The 25,580-nt window shown below is 40.4% G+C and overlaps 1 protein-coding gene across 1 annotated transcript; it reads right to left on the bottom strand.

Moving 5' to 3' along the window:
• Positions 1–3,910: 3,910 nt before the first annotated feature.
• On the bottom strand, positions 3,911–24,418 carry DEPDC7 (DEP domain containing 7). The gene is made up of 9 exons (XM_027579675.1): positions 24,293–24,418; positions 12,419–12,809; positions 10,199–10,326; positions 9,210–9,399; positions 6,094–6,305; positions 5,007–5,149; positions 4,693–4,818; positions 4,516–4,594; positions 3,911–4,210 (listed from the first exon to the last, which is right to left on the bottom strand). Exons 1-9 carry the CDS (start codon positions 24,363–24,365, stop codon positions 4,017–4,019), a joined length of 1,536 nt encoding a protein of 511 aa, XP_027435476.1. The 5' UTR covers positions 24,366–24,418; the 3' UTR covers positions 3,911–4,016.
• Between the last annotated feature and the right edge of the window lie 1,162 nt (positions 24,419–25,580).

Genomic DNA, 25,580 nt, shown 5'->3' with positions numbered 1-25,580 from the left:
CTCGCTGTCCCTCTCTCTGTCAAATAAATAAAATCTTTAGAAAAAAAATAAAAGCTATGTGATTCTTAACTGTTCATTTTGTAAAGATGCTATAAGACTTAGCATAAGTCATGTATAACTTAAAATGAAGGTAATCTAGTCTCCTACCCGTAGCCTATAAAACTTGTTAAATTTAAATAACTAGAAAAGCAAGATGAAGTTAAATGAGTGCTTTCAAACACTACTAAATAGATCACACGTGGGCAGTTATTCCTAAAGTACTGAAGGCTGAGTGCAACACAACAATTAACTAGCACACTAGATATTTTTTCTTAAATACACATGCACATCAAAGTCCTCAATGAGGATTCACTTCAGGAGAGAAAAAAACAAAACCCTTAAGATACTCAACTACCTGGAATAAAGACTCACCAAGAAAACATTAAGCTCTCACTGTGGAGTCCAGACTAGTATACCATAAAGTCTCTAGATTAGTGGTTCTCAAACCTGACTACACCCTAAAATTGTCTGGGGTGTGGGCATTCTAAAACGATCATCTGAAACTCTGGGGGTGATGCGGGGGAAAAACTGTTAAGCTTTCCAGGTGATTCAAATGTGCAACTAGGCAAGAACCACCTCCCCAGAGAGATTCACCCTTGCTCCTGCCACATCCACACTCCTAGTGAGAGTCCACTACCTTCCTTGAAGGATTAATATAAACAATTTTCACTTGTGGAGGGTACACTGTTACAATATTAAAACCATTGATTTGACTTGTAATGGTTACTTTTTATCTTCTCATATACTTGGAATTGTTTCAAATACTAAAAACATATGGACACCTTGATTTTTTTGTCTGCAAGCACTGGAAACTCAAACTACTTCAAAATAAAGGGAGTTCACAGCAATGCTACCTAGGGTTTGGAAGGAGAAAGCCAGCAGCTGTTCTAGAGAGCAGTACTGTTGTATCATCTCCCCAAGACACAGGATGGCTCTCATCACATCTCTACTCCTTGCTGCAATCTCCAGCGCTCCTCTGAATCACAGACTGGTTTCTCTATTTTCTTAGTTGTTGCTTCCTCCTAATTTGGATTTTTCTATATAGAATCTCCTTGACCAAGCTGATTTTGTGCAAAATCAGTCATTTGCCTACAGGTAAGCTGTCCTTGGATCAGTGCTCAGCCCTGGTCTACTCAGCTAGGGTGGTGGCAAGGCTCATAGTCACCTAGGCATCAGGTGTCTAAGTGGGGCCGGGTCCCCAGAGGGATATCATGGATGAGTGAATGAGCTGACAGTTTTGGTGATACAGGAGGGGTGCCCACAGCATTCATGGTAGCACAGGACCCGCACTTTAAAACTTTGACCATGCTTGCAGTAAACAGGACCAACTTTTCTTAAAACTTTATTCTTGCTTAGGAAGTTTGAGGTAAACTGTGATCTTGCTAGAATTTTCCATGAAATGAATGCCGCTGCTTCTAGGAACATGAATATAATAACTAGGCAGTTAGTTTTGCTTCCCCTGAAGAAGTGTTAGGTTTTGTTTGCCAAATAATCATTCAGTTATGTGCAAAGTAAAGGTCTCAAGTCGGATAGTACACACAGTTGCTCTATACTAATGTATAGTCTCTAGATTAGTGGTTCTCAACCCTGACTACATCTTGGAATCTCCAGGGGCGGGAGGGGGGGGCAGGAGTTCTAAAAGGATCATCTGAGACTCCAGGGGGTGATGCCAGGGAAGAGTTGTTAAGCTTCCCAGGTGTTTCGAGTTTACAGCCGGGCAAGAACCACCTCCACACCCCGAATATTGTCTCACCACACTTTCAGTTTTCGAAAACTTCCTCTCACATTTAAATCACGAACTATCTTCTCTTCTCTTTTTCACACAGTAAAGACAGCTGCCTTCCCTTGCCTATGAAAACAAAAACGGGGGCGCCTGGGTGGCTCAGTTGGTTAAGCGACTGCCTTCGGCTCAGGTCATGATCCTGCAGTCCCAGGATCGAGTCCCGCATCGGGCTCCCTGCTCAGCGGGGAGTCTGCTTCTCCCTCTGACCATCTTCCCTCTCGTGCTCTCTCTCTCAATAAATAAAAAATCTTTAAAAAAAATGAAAACAGAAACGGAAAACAAAAAACCTGACAAAGTTATTCCCTGCTTTATTAGAACTGGGATCACAGATACATTATAGAGTTCTCAACCTTCTCCCACTGAAAGGCTGTTGGTATCACATGTTAGAAAATAAAAGACTGACATGCTAGCATTTTGGTGCATCTAAGTTTTCTCTACTGCTCTTTTAGGTTTTTTTGTTTGTTTTAAGCAATCTCTATGCCCAAACGTGGAGCTCAAAATCACAGCCCCGAGATCAAGAGTCACATGCTCTACAGACTGAGTGAGCCAGGTGCCCCCTCCTAACCTCTCTTTAAAAGTTTAAGTAGAAAAATTGTTTCCTTTTAATCTTTTGATTATTATATGGATGAACAATTTCAAATTGTAATTGTATTGGGGCACCTGGGTGGCTCAGTCATTAAGCGTCTGCCTTTGGCTCAGGTCATGATCCCAGGATCCTGGGATCGAGCCCCGCATCGGGCTCCCTGCTCAGCGGGAAGCCTGCTATTCTCCCTCTCCCACTCCTCCTGCTTGGGTTCCCTCTCTCGCTTGTGCCTCTGTCATATAAATAAATAAAATCTTTAAAAAAATTGTAATTGTATTATATTGCTTGTCTATTTACCAAATATATCTTGACAGTGCAGTTCCAAAATGATCATGACCTTGGATGAAAAGTTGAAGATTTTAGTGGTAATGACCAGTTCACAAGATGTACAGGATACGAGAGAGGAACATGATAATAGATAGTACAGGCTTGCAATCAGCAAAATCCAGACTGGAAGAACTCAAGAACTAACTAGGTTTATTCAATGACAGAGGCAGAGCAAGAAAAGAAGTAAGGAGGAGGAGTTAAAAGAAGAACATATAGATTAGAAGAGACTTTAAAAAAAAATTTTTATTTATTTGACACAGAGAGAGACACAGCAAGAGAGGGAACACAAGCAGCGGGAGCAGGAGAGGGAGAAGCAGGTTCCTCGCTGAGCAGGGAGCCGGACACGGAGCTCGACCCCAGGACCCTGGGATCATGATGTGAGCTGAAGGCAGACGCTTTACAACTGAGCCACCCAGGCGCCCCAGATTAAAAGACTTCAGAAGCACATTAACCAATTGTAATTTATGGACCTTAATGGATCCCTATTTGAGTAAACTGTCAAAATCATTTGAGATCAGAAAATGTGACTACTGACTGCATATTTGATGGTATTAAGGAATTGTGGGTTTGTGTGTATGTAATGATGATATTGTGGTTTTTTAATGTCCTTATCTTTTAGCCATGCATTCTGCAATTTAATAGATTAAGTGATATGATGTCTGACGTTTACTGGGGTGGGAGCAAGGAATGCATGGGGTATAGATTAAATGAGATTGGCCATGAGTTGCCAGTTGTTCAAAGTGGATAATGGGTACATGGAAGTTATTCTATTATTCTGTTCTCCCCCATTTTTATATGTTTGAATTTTTCCCCAATAAACTTTAAAAGATGTTGAAGTTTTCAAAATTAGGACAGTTCCATTTCTGACTTGTCTACTGTTTATGGTAATTAGCAAATTCACTTTATCATAGCCTGAGTTTCTCTCTTGTACCTTTAAGGAGTACCTCTTAAGGTAAAAACCACACTCCTATTAACCTGTAATTATAGACTTCCTTACTATTTAATACTTTGTTATGTAAACACTGCAATGTCATATCATTAAATTCCTATGATGTTCTATAAAGTATTGGGCATAGTGCTTATAAATCAGCTCACCCTAAAGAGGTTAATATCTAACAGCAATACACCATCTAATACTCAGTTTCAGACACAGAAGGTTATACAAAAAATGTTTTATTAAGTACAATTTCATATTTAGAACATCTAAGATTACAAGTGTGATTAGATATTTAGGATACATAATTTATTATTAAAATACATAAGTTATATACAGACATTAAAAACTCAGTCTCCAAAATACTCAATAAAGATGTCTGGATGACACTTATAGAACTGACCTAGCAATTTTTTCTTCTCTTTGGCAGACAGTTTTGAATCCTCATCAATAGTCTTTAGTAAATTCATTAGTTCATCCTTAGTTGTCTTCTGTGTATGGTCAGAATAATCACTTTGATCAATTCTCTGGCAATATATATATCCTTTATGTTTAAAAGTAAAAAGTTCAGTTAATGAATCTATTCCTCAGATTTAACTAAAAAAAATAAGCAATATTTTTACATTTATATTCTTATTCCCCAGTTTATAAAATGCATTGAAGATGCTAAGCACTGCTGACTGTCTAAATCTGGTCAAGTTACTTTTTGACATAAGGAGGCTCTCTGCTAAGTCTGGATAACCCTGAGGAATTTAAAGTTTAGTTGAAATTCAAGTGCAACAAAACACTGTCAAATAACACTAAGAATTTATCTTTGGAAGATCATGAAAATTGTATCTCTCAGATTACCTGTATCTCTATTTGGATCTCTTCCTTTCTGAATGGCCATGAGCTTAACACTAACAATTTTATGTAGAGTTCCTGGAATCTTAAAAAAAAAAAAAAAGAGGGACACAGATTATTCAAATGCATTTTAATCCAGTGATCTATTACATAAGCTCAACTTAACTACTTTCAGAATTTTACCTTAAAAACATCTTTTTGATGATCCATTAAAAAGAGTACGAGAAGATCAGTTTTGCCTTTAGATAAATTTTTATTGTCAACAATCGCTTTTGAGAATATCCTTTTCACAACCATTCGGTTGTCGCTCTATAAAAATAAAACACACCCAATAGTGTATATTTAAAAGAATGAATTTAATATAAAAGGCAATGTTGAATATTAATAGTCATTACTCATTTCAGCATATTTGATGCTGATGTGAAATAATCTGACTTGTGGGTCCTGTAAGAACTAAGGCTGCTCGAATACAATTCACATTTAGACAAAAGACTTACTTCTTTCTGTAATTTAAATTCAGAAGGATGTGCTGCAACAGCCATGAAATACAGTAGTCTTCTAAATTCTTCTCTATTTTGGGAGTCCAGAAGCTTTAGAAAGAGCTGAGTGGCTTCTAATGCTATTTCAGTCTTCCCGTTCACTTCAGCCAAAAGAAAAAACTGCTTTTAATTTTGACCAAATATGACTATCAAAGGGAACAAAACTCAAGGTAAAGCTGAAGCTAAACACTAAACTTACTCAAAACTATTTTTTTTAAGATTTTATTTACTTATTTGACAGAGAGAGAGAGATTACAAGTAGGTAAGCAGGCAGAAGGAGAGGGAGAAGCAGGCTCCCACTGACGGAGCCCGATGTAGGGCTCCATCCCAGGATGCTGGGACCATGACCTGAGCAGAAGGCAGACGCTTAACTGACTGAGCCACTCAGGGGCCCCTCAAAACTATTTTCAAAAGCAAAACAAAACAACTAGGAATTACAATAAATGACCGATACCAACCATCAAGGCAGCCTATTCTCAAATTGGCAACTGATACCCTAAATCCTTGTCATAATCATCTTAGGATGTTAAATCAAACTCTTGGCTTTGTAAATAAATTCTCAGCCTGCTTTTCATTAATTCAACACATTTCAAGGGTACATTATGTGTAAAGTTCTGATGTATCCAACTCTACCTGAGAAAAATGGAAAGGATTCTCTGAAATCCACAATTTGTTTTCAACAAACCATGTTGAACAGTCTGGCTCATTGGTAGAGGGACTGTCTGCCATTTTGAAGACAATGAAGCGGGGGAGAGTGGTGGTGTTGGTAATGTTTTCTAAAGAGAACACTGCCACACGATACCTATTAAACTTCCAATGAATTAGGGCAGCATTCTCCTGTGCCAACCAGAAGTTCCTGCATAACTTTAGAGCTTAGTAAAGCCTCCTTCCAAATGAACCTTAGAAGTTTGGAAAAAACATACTTTCCATGGATTTATCCAGATCCACTTCGAGCCTGAAGCAGTTTGGTTCATTTTGAGGATAATTAACTTTTTCCTGTTTCCTCCAAAAGACAAATTCCAGTATCCAGTAAGATCTTACTTACCTAAGAGCTCTGCAATGCCATTATGAACATCAGATAAGTGATTTAACAGAGGTTCCCTACTACTGTAATATTTGCCAATGGCATCAAACAAAAGTTCTTTCACTAAGTCTATCCTATCTGGTTGCTCAGGAAAGTTTCTGCTTATGTCCACCACCATCTGGTCTGGAAGGTATTCTAAGCAATCAGTTGCTGCAGAGAGCCATTCATCTTCCCTATGGGGGAAAAAAGAATTATTTTTTAAAAAATTATTTTAATTATTTTAAAAAGCAACTAACAAATATACACACCATACCTAATTTACTACCTCTTTCAAGTTTGCCATGAGGATAAATTTCTATACACTTAGATATAGATGTGTGTAATTCTTTTTAAAATATAGCTAGATCATGTATCACAGACAAAAAGTTTGGCTTCATATGTTTTTCTTTTTTGAAGTGAAAACAGAAGCTATCCACTACAATGTAAACTGAAAAGGATATCAAAATTCAAACTCTAATCTTAAATTTACAACAGAGGCCCAGAAACTCTAAGTTACTTGCTCAGGGTCCCAGTTAGGACTAGATCCCAGATCTGACTCCTAGGCCAGTATTTTTCTAATACGATGTTGTGTATGTCAGAACTCTGTGATCTATCATCTCTCACTCTGGCCAGGAGAGAACAGAGGAAGATAAGGTAGGGTTTCAAAAATAAGTATTTAGTTTCCATTTTTAATAAAATGCCACCTGGGTAAATCAGAAAAATGTTACATTTCAAGAAATAGAATTCTAGAATAACTTTTAATATTCAACTTGCTAATATACATGATTTATTTTATATGTATTTTATATGTAGTTTAAAAAAGAAAAACCATGTGCTCTACTGCTATGAACTCAGGACAACTAATTCTGCCACCACCCAGGAGCATTATATTGGGCAGGTCATGTCACCTTTCTGTGCATCAGCTTCCTCAAGTTCATAGTAAGATGCAGCAAGATGATCTTCAAGGTCACTTCTAGCACAATTTCTAATTCTGTATTTAAAATGTAAGGTAATTATAAAATGTTTTTATATGTTACTTTAGATCGTAGAAATATGGGGTATCTGGCTGGCTCAGTCGGTGGAGCATGCAACTCTTGATATTGGAGTTGTGAGTTCAAAGCCCATGATAGGTGTAGAGATTACTTAAAAATAAAATCTTAAAAAAAAAAAACCTAGATTATAGAAATGGGATTTAAATTCTTTTTTTTTTTTTTTTTTAAAGAATTATAGGTGTGTGGGGCACCTGGGAGGTTCAGTCAGTTAAATGTCCAACTCTTGATTTCAGCTAAAGGTCATGATCTCAGGGCCTGAGATCGAGCCTCACCTTGGGCTCCATACTGGAGGTGGAGCCTGCTTAAGATTTTCTCTAGTCCTCTGCCCCTCCCCCACCTTAAAAAAAAGAATTATAGGTGTGATTTATTCAATTTTATTTATCTTTTTTTCCCTCAGTGCTCATCATAATGATTTAAATTCTTGTTGAATAATAATCCTCCTGCAGTCGGTTAAGCGTCTGCCTTCAGCTCAGGTCATGATCCCAGTGTCCTGGGATCGAGCCCCACATACGGCTCTCTGCTCAGCGGGAAGCCTGCTTCTCCCTTTCCCACTCCCCCTGCTTGTTTCTGCTCTCGCTAACTCTGTCAAATAAATAAAATCTTAAAAAAAAAAATAATCCTATTATACACACAGAGTTCAATAACTAGTATGTTAGGATTAACTTTATTTTTTTGCGTAATGTTTTATTTATTTAAGATTTTATTTATTTATTTGACATAGAAAGAGAGACAGCAAGAGAGGTAACAGAAGCAGGGGGAGTGGGAGGGAGAAGCAGGCTTCCCGCTGAGAAGGGAGCCCGATGTGTGGCTCTATCCCAGGACGCTGGGATCATGACCTGAAACGAAGGCAGACGCTTAACGACTGAGCCACCCAGGCACCCCCTGCATAAGGTTTTAAACTCCCTTTTGGTATTCAACTATTAATAGTTCATTGGACTGTAGAACTTGTGAAGAAGTACCGAAAAATATAAGTTGCATTCCTTTTAAACATTCCCATCTCCCTAACTACTGAACATGAGGCAAAGTAATTAAAAATTAAATAAGCTAGAAAATACAAGATTTTAACCTTTAATAATTTTACTTAAGAAAAGAGTTTCAGGGGCGCCTGGGTGGCTCAGTTGGTTGAGCGACTGCCTTCGGCTCAGGTCATGATCCTGGAGTCCCGGGATCGAGTCCTGCATCGGGCTCCCTGCTCAGCAGGGGGTCTGCTTCTCCCTCTGACCTTCCTCTCTCTCATGCTCTCTACCATTCTCTCTCTCTCAATAAATAAATAAAATCTTTAAAAAAAAAAAAAAAAAGAAAAGAGTTTCAAAGTTATAAGGAATACAGAACTCTTCCTTAAGGAAAAAAAAAAATCATACTTCCCTTGGCACCTGAAGTTAAGCCTTAGAGCAAGAGTTACTTTCATTCTATCTCTTCAATAAAACTAGTTAATTAAAAAATACATATTCAAGGGGCGCCTGGGTGGCTCAGTCGTTAAGCATCCGCCTTTGGCTCAGGTCATGATCCCGGGGTCCTGGGATCAAGCCCCGCATCGGGCTCCCTGCTCAACGGGAAGCTTGCTTTTCCCTCTCCCACTCCCCCTGCTTGTGTTCCCTCTCTGGTTGTCTCTCTGTCAAATAAATAAATAAAATCTTTAAAAAAAAATACATATTCAAGGTATTTTGGAGAAGCATAAAAGTATAGGTAGTCAAATGAGTCTAAGAATTTGCCAAATCTGTTAATTTTGTTCCAGGTCCCTTTGAAGACCGGAGAGCCCTAAATTTTAACAAAGATAAGAAGATGGAATAGAATCATTTTTTTCACTTGATGTTAAGTAGGTTATGTGAGAAGCAAAAATAAATATAAAAAAATAATGAAAATTATATCTCTTTCTAATTTTGACCAAGGTAATTTTGTTCTTCACTTTCCCAAGTCCTGATAATTATCAACTGACTAATGCATATCTGATCATGTGGACAGAAGAATTCAGAAGATTATCTTAAAACAATTATCCACGATTTTCCTACACACTCAATTTATTGAGACAGATGTATTTCCACATACTGAGAGTCACTGTAAGCCTTCAGAATCCCTCGATCCAGATAGTTACTGCTGTTGACCAAGTCAGGTTGCCTCTTAGGCTGAGGAACTTTAGATACAACCTCTTGCTGTTTGAGTAAGGAGTCAAGAAGTGGAAGGTCTACGAGCTGCAGTAGACGTCCAATTGTTTCTTCTTGCCATACTTCATTAATAACTACACAGGAAAAATGACAAAGTGAAAAGTAAAAATATTTACTAAATACCACGATATTTGTCTAGGCAAGTCTATGGTATAAATTTTGGCAAAAAAAAAGAAAAGAGAAAAAAAAGTCAACCTTATTTATGAAGTGGTTTCTTATGACAAAGTAAAACAATTCAAGATTTGTTAAAAGTGTAGGAGAACAGACTTTGGACAGCAGGAATTCTTTTCATTCTTTTACTGTAAAAGCAATATGGCAGAGATAAGAGATCAAGTCATATAACATGTTAATAAGGACTTTGGAAGAAAGAATGATTCATTATTCAATCTGAAAACTGGTCTGAAACTATTGGCTGCAGATTATTCCACTCGGTTTCCACAACTGGGATGGGGGAGGGAAGGTGGAAATCGGTCATTAATCTGCATTCCATTGCCATAGACAAGGAAGAATATAAGAGTTCTGTTAATGTTCTAATGTAATTTTCAAAATTTTATTTAACCTCATAAAATGTTAGAGAAAAAAGTATCTGAGAGTATATTTAAAATAAATAAAACTCTGCACGCAAACCACTGCAGCTTGAACCTCTGCCAGCTGATAGGACAAAAGTCAGTTTTCAAAAATTGCAACACTGATCTATTTGTTGAAGATAATAGACCTCTGTTAAAACTTAATATAAACAGCTTTAATACACAGTGTACTCTTTGTGCTCTGAATATTTAAATTCTAATAAAGGTTAAGATTGAAAAGTTTTAAATAACTAATTTTATCTGAAGTTGGTCTTCTAAATTTCTTACTTGCATCATCTTTACTTACCTTGTGGAGACAAGGTTGCAGAGATGTTTACAGGAGGGGAGTTAGTAGGCTTTAAACTCAGATTTTCCCACAGATCCTCTAAACTTGCTGATTTGATATCAGATGACTTAAATAATGGATCGGAATACCTAAAATGAATTTATTTATTTTGGTATTATTTATTATTAATTATTAATTTATTTTAGTAAGCCCAGAGAAATACTTTACCATCAGAGAACTGAGTTTCTACAAAGTTTATGTATTTCAGAGCAAAAACACAACAAATGCAAACTCTAAGAGTAGAATACAAAAACATCCACCTTCCCTCTTGAGCCGAAATATACATACTCTAAATTTTTCTTTGAATATTTAGATTTAAGCAATTCGATGACTAAAATTTTGATTTCCAATTTTAAAACATAACCAAACTTCATTATGCTTACTGTTTTTATCACATCTCTATTTCTGGGGCATTCTTTGGTGGATAGTGCTCATCATTTTCCAAATATAGACCTATAAATCTTTACCCACAATCCTGAAACCCCAAAGGCTGTGAGAAATCTAAAGTTTATTCAGAACTCATATGGTGACAAAACCTGTCCTCACTTTACCGGGGCCAGGGGAGAGTAAGCTGTCCTGCACAGTCTTTACTTATCCCAGTTAGTATGAGTATTTTGTTCACTGCAGAAATGTTAATGCATTTAGTTACCAGATGCTCTCCCAGATCCCTATAGGACTGTTATCTAATATATGTTCTATCTACAAAATTATCTTTTTAAAACCTCCAAAGTTCCAAATTTCTAAATGCATGTGGCCCCTTTATGTGTGTTTCACATAAAGAATGTGGACTTGCATTTGGAAAGCAATGATTTTGCCGATATGGCAAAATCCTTCCTATATAGTGAGGCAAATGTTATCATCTTTTAAATAGAGAGTCTTGAAAGTTAAGACATTAAGATATTTGATACAGGGGCGCCTGGGTGGCTCAGTTGTTAAGCGTCTGCCTTCGGCTCAGGTCATGATCCCAGGGTCCTGGGATCGAGCCCCGCATCAGGCTCCCTGCTCAGCGGGAGGCCTGCTTCTCCCTCTCCCATTCCCCCTGCTTGTGTTCCCTCTCTCGCTGTGTTTCTCTCTGTCAAATAAATAAATAAAAAATCTTTTAAAAAAAAGATATTTGATACACTAAATACACTAAAAATACACAATATTTGATACACTATACATTAAAAATAATTGAAAGGGGCGCCTGGGTGGCTCAGTTGGTTAAGCATCTGCCTTCAGGTCAGGTCATGATCTCAAGGTCCTGGGATCGAGCCCCACGTCGGGGCTCCCTGCTTGGTGGGGAGCCTGCTTCTCCTCTCCCTCCACCCACCCTTCCCCCTGCTTGTGCTTGCTCTCTCTCTCAAATAAATAAATAAAACTTAAAAAATAAATAAATAATTGAAAGCCGGTAACACTAAAACTCTTTGGGTCAGATCTGAATTATAAGAGCTTCAGTTACATGGTCACTTCTATACAGTTTAGCTGAAGGAAATAAAAGGGAAACATTTTATTTTATGACAAACAACCAAGTAAATTATGTACTCATCACATACATCTATTTCAAGCACTGGGTTCTACAATTCTGTCCCCCAGTCTCCCTTGACATGATTCCTTCTTCACCACTGCTGCTCACTTCACCCTCATCTGCAGACGGCAATACTGCAATAGATTCCTAACTGGCTCTCCCAGTTAGGCTGTCCGTATGGCTGCCAGGAAGACCTTTCTGAGATTCAGTGTCGTTTTCTGTGGCCTCCCCAACATCTGTATGATTGATTGCAAACTCATGTCATATGTCATATAAAATCCTCTGCATTCTGGGTCCCACATGCCTTTCATACTTCACATCTGCCATGTCCTGGATTCTAGTGATAACCCACCTGCTTTCCTTCACCTTTTCTGTTCTCATACCACTTTGTGTATAAACTCGCTAACATATTTTTATACTATAATTGTAAATTGATGCAGAAATAAAATCAAGGTTTGTTGATTATTTCTGCTAAATATAAAATATGAATAAATAGGAATTCCAGGAGATACCAAATAAATAGAAATTCACTGTATTTTATCAAATTTCCCCACAGACCCAGATGTTAGCCTAATTTACAATTTCCAAAATAACATAAAGCCAGTCAGCCTCTCGCTAAAAAGTTGATGAAATCCTGCCAATATCCCCAGGATAATCTAACATTATATACTAACCTGGAAGGTGAATATCGCTTATTCTCTTTGCCTAACTGACTGTCTTGATTAGGTATGGTTATGAATCTATAAAGGCTGCAACTACTATCTTCAAATGTAGGTTTTTTGTCTTTTCCAAAGACTTTGGTTGGAACTGCTTCAAATACTTTGTAGTCCATAAGTGCTTGACACACTCTCACCACTTTGGCCCGAGGAATATCCACATCACCAAAATATTTATTCTGAATTAGGTGAGAAAAAATGACATCCACAGCTTCTGAACCAACAAAGCAGTCATTGTGTCTTTTTAAATGGTGTCTTCGCTTTTTCACCTGCACCTGTGTTTGAAGCGTGTTTATAATGCTGCTCCAAACATATGTGGCTCCAAATGGTTTCTGGGCCACACTGAAACCTGCAACGGGAAAAACACAGAGTAATCTTATTCATTTATAATCAGGTCTAAGCAATCCTTGAGCAAAAAGTGGCAATTTCCAAAGTTATTAATGAGGAACAATTATGAGGTTAGCTTGTTATTGAACTTTTAATCAGTAACAACTCATCAAAAATGTAGTGCCTACTATATGCTGAACACTGTTTTATGGGCTTGGATACATCGGTGAGCAAAATAAAGTCCCTGTTCTCACAGACTTCTGCTTTGTATGTGTTAGATGAGTGCTTAGGAGAAAAATAAAGCCTGGTGAAGAGGAGAACACTATTTTAGAGGGGATGTCTGGAAAGATCTGACAAGGTGATATCTGAGCAGAAGCCTGAGTAAAACCAGGAAAAAAGCTGTGCAGATATTTGGGGAAAGGGCAGAGAGAACAGAAAGAACAAAGGCCCGAGAAGCGAGTGTGCTTGGCCAGGAGAGGAGGAACAAGGCCAGCATGGCCTGAGCAGGTGACCAGGGAGGGAGGAAGGGAGACCAGAGGGGAGTGGAAACAGTCTTTGGGGTGGGGGAGTGCAGATCAAGCAGGCCCTTGTGGCAGCTACTAATTATGTGCACTGGAACTCTATTAAGTGCCTCACATTTAGGTCATTTGCAACCCTATGAGGTAGACATAATCTCTACTCGAGAAATGGAGAATAGATTCACAGAGGTTAAATGTAACTTCCAGACATTATGTTGTAAGAGGTGCTACTGGAATTTGGTTCATGGTCTGTATCATTTAGACACACACACACGCACGCACACAGGAGTTGGAATAAACTACTATTTTTAAAGCTTCCTATTATGCAGCTTATAAGTTAAGTACTTTGTAACAGGGAAAACTGGTTCCTGCCCAATAGGAGCTCACAGCCTACCAAAAGGTAGGAAAAGCATAGAAACTGAGCAAGATTTTAGCAAAACAGAAAAGAAAGAAAACATGCTTTCAAAGATTTATCACATTTTCCCTCATTGTAATAAGTGGATATTTGGCAAAACTACAAAGAAAAGGAGAAACAATTAAAAGGAAAAAAAGTGGACCTTAGTTTTAATAAGCTGATGGAACAGAGTCTAGCTAATCATCAGCTTGTTGGCTGGCTGGCTGGCTGGCTGGCTGGCTGGCTTTTTACATAAACAGAGTATGCCTTTTTATGTGTTACACTTTTCAATGATCCTCTGAATATTCAGTGGTTCTAGTTTTCAAGCCCCCGGTTTTGTTAGGTGTCTTACTTCCTTTATTTTTAGGATACTCTGACAGAGAAGTTGAAAACTTATTACTTCCCCTAAGGTTGTGTAAAAAGGAAAACTATGCATCAGTAAAACTGTAAGGAATAAGGGGAGATATAATTAAAGAAACTGCTACCTGAAATTACCTTCCTGCCTTATAGAATGTATGAGATGAAGGCAAAGATAAGTTCCTGAAGGACATTAAAACTCCACTTAATGTACTAAGGTCATAAATTTTAAGTGGGTCATTTGGAATTCATCTTTTGTATCATAATAAATAAAAGAATCATAGTGAACCATCATACTGTATTCACTTACAGTGTCATTTTGTGCTACTAGAAATTTTAACATCTTCACCAGGAAAATTACTAACATACACACATGCACACACATAAAGCCCTTTACTATTTATTTGTATACTTCCCAGACCAAAAATAGATGGGTAGTTTAACTATCTACCAATTATTATGTTAGTTTAAAATAATCAGCAAGACTGTTTTTATATTTTAAAATTCAAGATACTGGGCACCTGGGTGGCTCAGTCGGTTGGGTGTCTGCCTTCAGCTCAGGTCATGATCCCAGGTTCCTGGGATCAAGTCCCACATCGGGCTCCCTGCTCAGCGGGGAGTCTGCTTCTCCCTCTACCCTTCCCCCCTGCTCATGATCTCTCTCTCTCTCTCTAATAAATAAATAAAATCTTAAAAAAAATAAAAAAAATAAAATTGCTAGTATTCGTTTAAAAAAATAAAATTCAAGATACTTCATAATCCAGTACTAAACAAAGAAGGTAATTGATGCCAGTTTTCTAAATATCATGTGAGCAGTTTTAAGGACTGAATTATGGAGAATCAACTAGATAAACCAAGGTGGAAATAGATTTACTACTGGCACAGTATTTAATATCTACTGAATAGAGCCAGAATGGAGCATTTAAGGAAATCTCAAAATCTGTCCAGGTCATTCCTGGTGTCTAGAACCTAGGAGTAGCTGTGCTGTTTCCAGCCACAATAACTAATTAAAAGGAGTGTTCAAGGTTAATATTCTTAACTTCTTAAAATATTAGAGATTATAACCGGATTTAAATGAACTTAATGTCTGCTCTTTAGTCTTTTTTCAAATCTTCATATTATCACTAATAACAACGAATATTTGAGTACTTAAATATGACAAGCTCTGTCTTCTGATAAACTTCTCTGAAATACTTATTAATAATCTTACTTTGAGGAGATTGAGGTTCATGAGTTAAACAAACCCAGTTTCACAAGTAGTAAACATATACTTTTTCTAGGACTCAAATATAAATATATTAAGTCACCAGTTTTAGCATCAACTTTTCACTGAAGACTTGGATTAAGTGAAGGAGCTTTAAGTGTGCCAATAAGATTAGAAGAAACAAAACAACTTTAAGATCTGTGAGTCCTAAAAAAAAAAAACACATTGTGAACCCTTAGCAAAGCTATTTAAAAACAGCAGTCATGGGCGCCTGGGTGGCTCAGTCGGTTAAGCGTCTGCCTTTAGCTCGGGTCATGATCTCAGGGTCCTGGGATCGAGCCCCATGATGGCCTCCTTGCTCAGCAGGGAGTCTGCTTCTCCCTCTCCCTCTGCCCCTCTCCCCTGCTCATGCTCTCTCTCTAATATATAAATAAAACCTTAAAAAAAAAAATCAGTCATTAAATAAACCAATAAATAAATAAATAAAAACAGTAGCCATTAGTCCTAAAATAAAGTAGGTTATCATAAATTCTATAATATATACTAGTCACAACACACAGGAGTAGGAGAGAAGAGGAAAGTAAGATTCAAACTTGTAGAGATCAGAGGGACTTTTAAGTAGCAGTGAAATATACTTCTGGGCTGGTAATGGTATTAAATTTGATACACCTCAGTCATAAGAGTTGAGCTACAAGTCGGTAGGTATACAAATCCTAAAAATTAAGGCTGAGTCACTTACTGATTGGAGATCAGTAAGACAACAGAAGGGGGTGGGAGGGAAGGGATACACAGCTTCAGTGACACGGAAAAGGCTAATCTTCAGAGGGGAAGTAAGAAGAATAAATTTCCACATATTAACTTGCTGCTTAAATATGGGAAATCAGGAAGTTCTGCAGGTTGGATAACATGGTATAAAAGATTAAAGAACAGGTTACAGCAGGATGGTAGGCACCTGTGAGCTATGCAGTGTTTCCAGAGTCCTCCAGGCATGATACAATTCAGCCCTTTCAGGTCCCCTCTGTTCTCACTGACCATTAATTCCCAACACTGCATCCTGGGATATTTCCCCTTAAGCACCACCACCCACAGACCCAAACTAGCTCATGTTCATACAGATACTTTAATACATAATATAGCCTGCACTTGACAAGTACATGTGCCAAAACCCACACCAGGATAACCTGTTTTTTTAATGCTGACTTCACCAGTTGAACACAGATCCCCCACATGCTGGTTTGAAATTTATTTATCATCATCTAAGAGTTGAAATGAATATGGGTATAACAGACCATGGCACAGTGAGACAAATTACTGTGACTTCTAAACAGGATTCAAGAGACCAGAAGTAGACAAAGAGTGCTTTGTAAGTCTAGCATCAGAATTTCAGCTTCAGCTTGTCCTCAGCCCTCACTTGCATATGAGCTAGACATTTCTTTAAAATTCATCACTACCTAATTATTAGTGATGCTCACCTTATTAACCCAGGTGCCCCAGTCAGTTAAGTGTCCGACTCTTGATTTTGGCTCAGGTCATGATCTCAGGGTTGTGAGATGGAGCCATACATCGGGCTGGCTCTGTGCTGGGGGTGTGGAACCTGCCTGAGATTCTCTCTCTCCCTCTGCTCCTGCCCCAACCCCCTCCCACCCCTCTCTAAAATTAATTAATTAATTAAAATTCATCACTATTTGCATCTTGATGCTTCCTTATTTACATTTGGTCAAGAATGTTCTAAAAGCATCATGATGAAAGGATCAAAGACTCTAGAGATTAGCTGTGATAACCTGGGATAAGAGAATTAACCTCTACAGGCTGGTTTCTTCATTTACTGATACAAGAGCTGAACACTGTGTTTAAGGTTGGTTTCAGGTCTAAACATCTGATTATAGGATTTTAGAGACTGAAATTCTACCCATCTCCATTTAGATATGGACACTGAACACCACATAAAATATGGTAAGAAGTGAGGCATAGAAACAAATGTGACCTTATCAGATAAAAAGCTTTTTTGCAAGGTGACCTAACAAGAGGTTCAGAGATTGTTTTAAACTTAACATACTATACATGCTTGTAAGCACTATATAAACCTCGGCTAGTTAACATTCATTTTTCAAGCACTCATCTTTATTCGCTTGAAAGCAATAGTTATTTTTCAAAACCAAGACCTGTCCTCTGCATGTATTTGAAATCTACCCAAAATTTACCAACAATAAAAAAGTTAAATTTCTAATGTTGAACTCTGATATATATATGTGATGCTAATAATTATCTTCCCTTCTATAAATACACACTAAATAATCACATAATAATTCCTTAAAAATCAAGTCATAAGGCAGATGTGTCAAGAAATTACATTTATTCAAAAGTTACAAAAGGAGGGCGCCTGGGTGGCTCAATTGGTTAAGCGACTGCCTTCGGCTCAGGTCATGATCGTGGAGTCCTGGGATCGAGTCCCAAATCAGGCTCCCTGCTCAGCGGGGAGTCTGCTTCTCCCTCTGACCCTCCCCCCCCTCATGCTCTCTCTCTCTCTCTCTCATTCTCTCTCTCAAATAAATAAAATCTTAAAAAAAAAAAAGGTTACAAAAGGATAATCAGCTTTATCTATGATCTGTGTAACATATCTACTACGGCCCTGCTGGTGAAACCTACTTATGGGCAAAAACGATTCTATGATCACTTCAAATTAGTAGGATTATTCACCTCCTTAGAAGATCATATACACATTATAAAAGTGGATCCCAATGCAAGGTAAACACACAGAGAATTATGAAAAAAAATCCTACTTCTAAATGAACATGTAACAATCTCCTTTTCATTCTCGGGCATTAGACTGTCCCCACCCCACAGGAAAAAAAAAAAAAAAAAATTCAGCTAGCTCATGTTAGGCAATTTTCCACAAAACCTGAACAGTGAGCTAGTGCCTTCTTTTTTTTCAAATGTCCTTATAGTTTGCAAAAGTTTAAATTATTTAATTGCCTTATAGACCGCCTCACATAATACATTTGGTTATTCGATACTTGTGGGTTGTAGATGATTGCCAACTACTAAAAATTTTTAAAGGAGAGTTAATGCAGTGGTTCTTAGTGGATGATTTTACTCCCAACTAGATATTTGGCAGTGTCTGGAGACATTCCTCGTTGTCACAAGCTGAGGAAGGGGAAGTGCTCCTGGCATTTAGTGAGTAGAGGGGCTAGGGACACTCCTAAACACAGGCCAGCCCCCACGACAAAGAAAATGTCAACAGTGCCCAGAGTTCAGAAACTGTGGGTTAACTGAATAAATTAGGACACGAAAACTTGTGTTACTGCAGCAGGCACAGGGCTAGTTTCTGTGGATACAAAGAGTAAGACAAAAGCATGTGTTCTGGAGTCCCAGATCCCTGGGTTCTATTCTTGGCTCCATCATTTACTAGTAATGCAATCTTGGGCAAACAGCGTAACTTTTCTGTGGCAAAACAGAGCCGGGTCCACTTCTCTCAGTTACTGGGAGGATCATAGGAGACAATATACGTAAAGTGGCCACCATCAGTACCCAGCAATGAACAGATGTATAACTCAAAACAAAGTGGGAAACTGTCACAATCTAGGAGAGCCTAAGGACTCGATGTAATGTAATATCCTGAACGGGATCCTGGAACAGAAAAAGAACATTAGGCAAAAATTGAGGAAATCCTGGGGCGCCTGGGTGGCTCAGTTGGTTAAGCAACAGCCTTCAGCTCAGGTCATGATCCTGGAGTCCTGGGATGGAGTCCCGCATCGGCCTCCCTTCTCAGCAGGGAGTCTGCTTCTCCCTCTGACCCTCCACCCTCTCATGCTCTCTCTCTCTCAAATAAATAAATAAAAAATCTTTAAAAAAAATTAAGGAAATCTGAATAAAGTATGGACTTCAGTTAATAATTATGTGTTAACATTGGTTCATTAATTGTGACAAATGTACTATACTAACGTAAGATGTTAATAGTAAGGGAAAATGAGTGAAGGGCATGTGGGTGGTAACTCTATATACCAACTTCATGACTTTTTTGTAAATCTAAATCTATTCTAAAATTCTAAGTTTGGGGCACCTGAGTGGCTCAGTCATTAGGCGTCTGTCTTCAGCTCAGGTCATGATCCCAGGGTCCTGGGATCGAGCCCCACATCGGGCTCCCTGCTCAGCGGGAAGCCTGCTTCTCCCTCTCCCACTCCCCTTGCTTGTGTTCCCTCTCTCGCTGTGTCTCTCTCTGTCAAATAAATAAAATCTTAAAAACAAAAAGAAAATTCTAAGTTTATTTAAAAAGTAGAAAGGGGCGCCTGGGTGGCTGAGTCGGTTAAGCGTCTGCCTTTGGCTTAGGTCTTGATCCCGGAGTCTGGGGATTGAGTCGCACATCCGGCTCCCCGCTCAGTGGGGGTCTGCTTCTCCCTCTGCCCTTCACCCTGCTTGTGTTCTCTCTCACTTGCTCTCTCAAATATTTTTTTAAAAAGTAAAAATAAAAAAATAAAAAGTAAAAAGAAAAGGAAAGGTATTCTACTTCTTCCTTCCTCTGAACTAAGGGGACAGAGTCCCTACCTTCAAAGAGTTTATCCTTTAACTATTCATATCACCTGATGATGTCAAGCTTTGAAAAGAATTCAGTAAATAAAGACTGCTAGCAGATAAGACAAGGATGTGTCACATACCAGAGGATTTAACTCTTCATCAGAAAATAATATATAAATCCTAAGTCATTTAGGGGCGCGCCTGGGTGGCTCAGTTGTTAAGCGTCTGCCTTCAGCTCAGGTCATGATCCCAGGGTCCTGGGATCGAGCCCCGCATCAGGCTCCCTGCTGGGCGAGAAGCCTGCTTCTCCTTCTCACACTCCCCCTGCTTGTCTTCCCTCTCTGTGTCTCTCTCTGTCAAATAAATAAAATCTTAAAAAAAATAATAATCTATATAAAAAAAAATCCTAAGTCATTTAGTGGCTCAGTCAGTTGAGTGCCTGCCTTCAGCTCCAGTCATGATCTTGGGGTCCTGGGATTGGTCCTGCTCAGCGGGAGGCCTGCTTCTCCCACTCCCACTGCTCCTCCTCCCATTCATGTGTGCCCTCTCGCTCTCTCTGCTCTCTCTCAAATAAATAAAATCCTTTTTAAAAAGATTTTATTTATTTGACAGAGAGAGACACAGCTAAAGAGGGAACACAAGCAGGGGGAGCGGGAGAGGGAGAAGCAGGCTTCCACCGAGCAGGGAGCCCGATGCGGGGCTCGATCCCAGGACCCTGGGATCATGACCTGAGCTGAAGGCAGACGCTTAACAACTGAGCCACCCAGGCGCCCCAAATAAATAAATAAAATCTTAAAATATTTTTTAAAAAAATCTTAAATCATTTAGGATTAAAGAGAACTTTTTTTAAATTTTATTACGTTATGTTAATCACCATACATTACATCATTAGTTTTTGATGTAGTGTTCCATGATTCATTGTTTGCCTATAACACCCAGTGCTCCATTCAGTACATGCCCTCTTTAATACCCATCACCAGGCTAACCCATTCCCTCACCCACCTCCCCTCTAGAACCCTCAGTTTGTTTCTCAGAGTCCATAGTCTCTCATGGTTCATCTCCCTCTCCGATTCCCCCCCTTCATTTTTCCCTTCCTACTATCTTTTTTTTTTTTTAACACAATGTATTATTTGTTTCAGAATTTTAGAATTTTTTTTCCAAGAGGTTTTAAAATGTTACTCAGAATTGTCAAGACCAACGAAAAGAACTACATCTATTGGGGGCGCCTGGGTGGCCCAGTTGGTTAAGCGACTGCCTTCAGCTCAGGTCATGATCCTGGAGTCCTGGGATCAAGTCCCGCATTGGGCTCCCTGCTCAGCGGGGAGTCTGCTTCTCCCTCTGACCCTCTTCCCTCTCGTGCTTTCTATCTCTCATTCTCTAATAAATAAATTTAAAAAAATTAAAAAAAATAAATGTGCCTTAACTTCTTTAAAAAAAAAAAAAAGAACTACATCCACTGGACATTAACCAAAACCTTATGAAAATACATAAATGTAGAGAACTGAGTTTTATTTTTTTAAAGATTTTATTTATTTATTTGAGAGAGAGAATGAGAGATAGAGAGCACGAGAGGGAAGAGGGTCAGAGGGAGAAGCAGACTCCCCGCTGAGCAGGGAGCCTGATGCGGGACTCGATCCCAGGACTCCAGGATCATGACCTGAGCCGAAGGCAGTCGCTTAACCAACTGAGCCACCCAGGCGCCCTGAGTTTTTTTTTTTTTTTTAAGATTTATTTATTATTTATTTTGAGAGAGTGAGAAAGAGAGAGAGAGCACATGAGAGGGGGGAGGGTCAGAGGGAGAAGCAGACTCCCTGCTGAGCAGGGAGCCCGATGTGGGACTCGATCCCGGGACTCCAGGATCATGACACGAGCCAAAGGCAGTCGCTTAACCAACTGAGCCACCCAGGCGCCCCGAGAACTGAGTTTTGGGCATTCATATAGGCAGTTGTGACTGAGTGGGAAAAACTTGCTATACAATGATACCAATATGCAATGCTTTTACTGCATATTGGTTTTGGTAGTCCAAAGTTTGTTTTCCTCTTATGTGGTATTAGAGATGTCAGGCTGAAGCCTGAGACTGCCTCTAAAAAGAAGGCTGCAAGTAGGTAAAATATGTAAAAGAAATCTCTTCTAATAAGAACAACTTCAGGGGCGCCTGGGTGGCTCAGTCGTTAAACATCTGCCGTTGGCTCAGGTTGTGGTCTCAGGGTCCTGGGATCGAGCCCCGCATCGGGCTCCCTGCTCAGCGGGAAGCCTGCTTCTCCCTCTCCCCCTCCCCCTGCTTGTGTTCCCTCTCTCGCTGTGTCTCTATCAAATAAATAAATAAAATCTTAAAAAAACAAAACAAAACAACTTTAAAACAGATTAAGAGAAGTATCCACACAAGTAGGCATTGGCCCTTACTTTACTGCCTACAGATTAATGAGACAGCATATGGGAAGTACTTTGAGCTCTCTGGAAAAGTGATACCAGGTGAATTCAAAGAATTAGGTTACAGTATGAAGGGATAACAGGGTAACACACCACTTTCTCATTTGTCTATATTAAAAGGCAAATATCTTCGAAGTAAGTGCTGAAGGTTAGCTTATAGCACTCATTTCTTCTACATAAATCGGGTCCCTGGTCATTACAGCCCCTTTAGGGCACGGAAGAGTAACTATTCAGTAGAGAACCGAATACAGCTGCTTGCCAGAGCACAAAGAAAGCCAATAGCAAGGAACCAAGAAGCACAGGCTCCTATTACTGTGCTCCCTGGGGCTGTGACAGGGAACTAAAAGGTGGAAGAGGGACTGACAAATGCTAACAGGTAGGCTTCCAGCCCTAGCAAGCGAACAAATGAAAAAAGGCAGTGGGCCCTTCTCTGCCCACTGCACCTGCCGAGCAGGAAACTGGTCTTTTCCTTGGGTTCAAATCTGCTAACCAGCACTTCAGCTCTTCCCTCTGACAGTCACCTACTTAATTTTGAATACGTATTCCCTTATGCCATCTAAGAACCTGTTCACAGGGCGCCTGGGTGGCTCAGTTGGTTAAGCGGCTGCCTTCGGCTCAGGTCATGATCCTGGAGTCCCGGGATCGAGTCCCACATCGGGCTCCCTGCTCAGCAGGGAGTCTGCTTCTCCCTCTGACCCTCTTCCCTCTCGTGCTCTCTGTCTCTCATTCTCTCTCTCTCAAATAAATAAATAAAATCTTAAAAAAAAAAAAAAAAGAACCTGTTCACAAAGGCCCAAAGCTCAGAACTGGTATTTCAGCTGTTAGAGAAGGCAGGGTGCTATGGTTCTAATCACACAAAAGTTGGCAATTTCTTTCACTCAGTAAGCCTAAAGATTTCCCAAGACTGTTTCCAATTTTGAATTCTCAAACGATGAATGAATCCCTCCCCTTCAAAATGCAAAACAAAGAGAAATTCTGAATGTAGCCATCATATGCTTATCTGAATCCTTTAAATTGGGGCAGAAGAAGGTCAATATTATGATTGTTCCTAGAAAAGTAGTTCTCTATCACAATTTATCATTAGCAGTTTGAAGATTAAAAGGAGCATTAGTAATTATAAGTCAACACAAGACTGGAGCCATTGAGATGCACCCAAATGACCTAAGTCAATTCACTGACTACTGTCATTTTGAGGAAGGAGTCAGTTTCACTGGTTGGCATTTTCTAAAGGAAAATTTCTGTCAGACAGGGAACCTATAACACCGCACACAGTAGTTACAGAAAGGGGAAAGGTTTAACTTCTCTAGAAAGAAAAAGAAAAAAAAAAAGCTGTGTTGTCTGAATATCTTTATTTACTGAGTTGCAATATGCTAGGAACAGAATTTTAGAACCGATCATCCATTCCATTCGTTTGGATATTCAAAGAAAGCAAAGGCTAAGCAAACTACCCCCAAAGATATGATTAAGCTGGTGGCAGAATTCACCAACGTCTCTCCTAATGTCATATAACCATTAAAAAAAAAAACTCAAAACTTCTATTCACTGAAATACTGCTTATCCAGAAAACTTAACGAACAAATACTTTTTATGCCAAGTTCCTTCCCGTCGAACAAAAACCACTCATCACTCCCAGGATGTCTGGAGAACAGAGTGGGCAAGAGAGGCCTCAGTTCCTGGCCATATTGTGGAGTCGAGGTTTGTGGATAAGACAGAAGGCAAAGAGCCATCCAAGTCCAGATATGCTTGCTACGAGTAACGACGTGGAGCCTGTCTGGAGACCTAGTGAGAGCGCCTGGCACGCAGCGGGCCACTGACGAGCGCGCGGCGAAGTTCAAGTTGGGGAACTAAGTAAAAAGCTGGGCTGTTGAGGGCGGCGGGGTCTGACGGCCGAAGCGCACCCACAGGAGAGGGACCCAATTCGCCGACAGGACGAAGTGCTGGCCTGAGTGGCTACAGACGCGCGGAGCAAGCTGGACCCGGCGGAGTCCGGGTCCCGCGCGAGAACCGCAGCCTGAGCGCCACCCCACCCCCCCGCCCCCGGCCCGCCCCGGGACCCCCACACGCCCTGGACAGCGCTCCTCAGCACCTACCCGGAGGCCTCTGCGCCGGGCTGTGGAAAGCCGAGAGGTTCAGCGCCGCCGCCTTCTCCCGCACCGTGGCCATTGCCGTGCCTGCCAGGTCGCCCCCTCCACCGATCGCTGCACCGCGGAGCAGGAGCCCGCGCCTCGGCCGCCAGTTAACTGGCCCGGGACGGGGCGGGGCTCCCGTCAGGTCCCGCCCCCGGCCCGTCCGGGCCCGCCCAGGGCGCAGCGCGCCACACGCCACGGGTCACGTGCCTGCACACCCTCACGCGGGGCGGTGTGTAACCTGCCGCCCCGCGGGGCGACAGCCCCCGCCCTCCTGGACTGCGCTGTGCAGTCGTAACGTGGGCGATAGCTGAGTAGGGAGCGTTTCAGTGTGGGCCGCGTGACCCGCGCCGACATCTATGCGGCCCGCTTCCCACCGTTGCTTGGCGTCTCCCCGGCGCTGGTAGCAGTTAGCGCCCCGCAGGCTCAAGCCCAGCAGGGTGCATACCATGTCCCACCGTGGATTAGCTCTGGGACTCGGCAAGTGGCTTAATTGCTCTGTGCCTCAGTGCCTTCACCTGTGGCGAGGAGTTTGGTTTTGGTTTGTTTGTTCTTTGTTTTTAAGTAGGCTCCACACCCAGCGTGGACTGCAATGGGGCTTGAACTCAGGACCCTGCAATCAAGACCTGAGCTGAGATTATGTCCGAAGTGTAACCGACTCAGCCACCCCGGTCGCCCCTGGTGTGGAGTTTGTTGTTGTTGTTGGGGTTTTTGTTTTTGTTTTGGAAGATTTTATTTATTTGAGAGAGATAGCAGGGTTTGGAGCAGAGGGAGAGGGAGATAATCTCTAGCAGATTCTGGGCTGGTTGCAGAGCCCATCCCACGACCCCAAGATCATGACCTGAGCAGAAATGAAGAGTCCGAAACTTAACCAGTTGAACCACCGGGGTATCCCTGGTGTGGAGTTTTTTAATGAAGATTACACAAGCTAATTCATGTTCAGAATTTTAGTAGTTCTGAAAGGTTAGTACTTAAAATTATGTCATGATGACAAATGCACTGAGTTTTTCACGCATCCCTCCCTGTAAAAAAACAAATCTTTATCTGGCCCAGGAGAGCAATGTCTAGAGGTCATGGTTAGGAGGGCAGCTGGCTGGCCATGGGGCTGACTGCCAAGGAAATCGGTGTCGCCTCCAAAGTAACTCTGGGTCAGGAGGGTAGGGACAGAGTTTGCTTTGCAGAGGGAGTGAAGGCTAGGAAAGACGGAAGGGAGGGCTGTGAACGGGAATTTGAAGCTAGGGAATCCAGGGGT

Source organism: Zalophus californianus, chromosome 11 (genome assembly GCF_009762305.2).
Source record: "Zalophus californianus isolate mZalCal1 chromosome 11, mZalCal1.pri.v2, whole genome shotgun sequence".
Taxonomy (NCBI): Eukaryota; Metazoa; Chordata; class Mammalia; order Carnivora; family Otariidae; genus Zalophus; species Zalophus californianus.
This window is presented reverse-complemented; position numbering and strand designations above follow the sequence as displayed.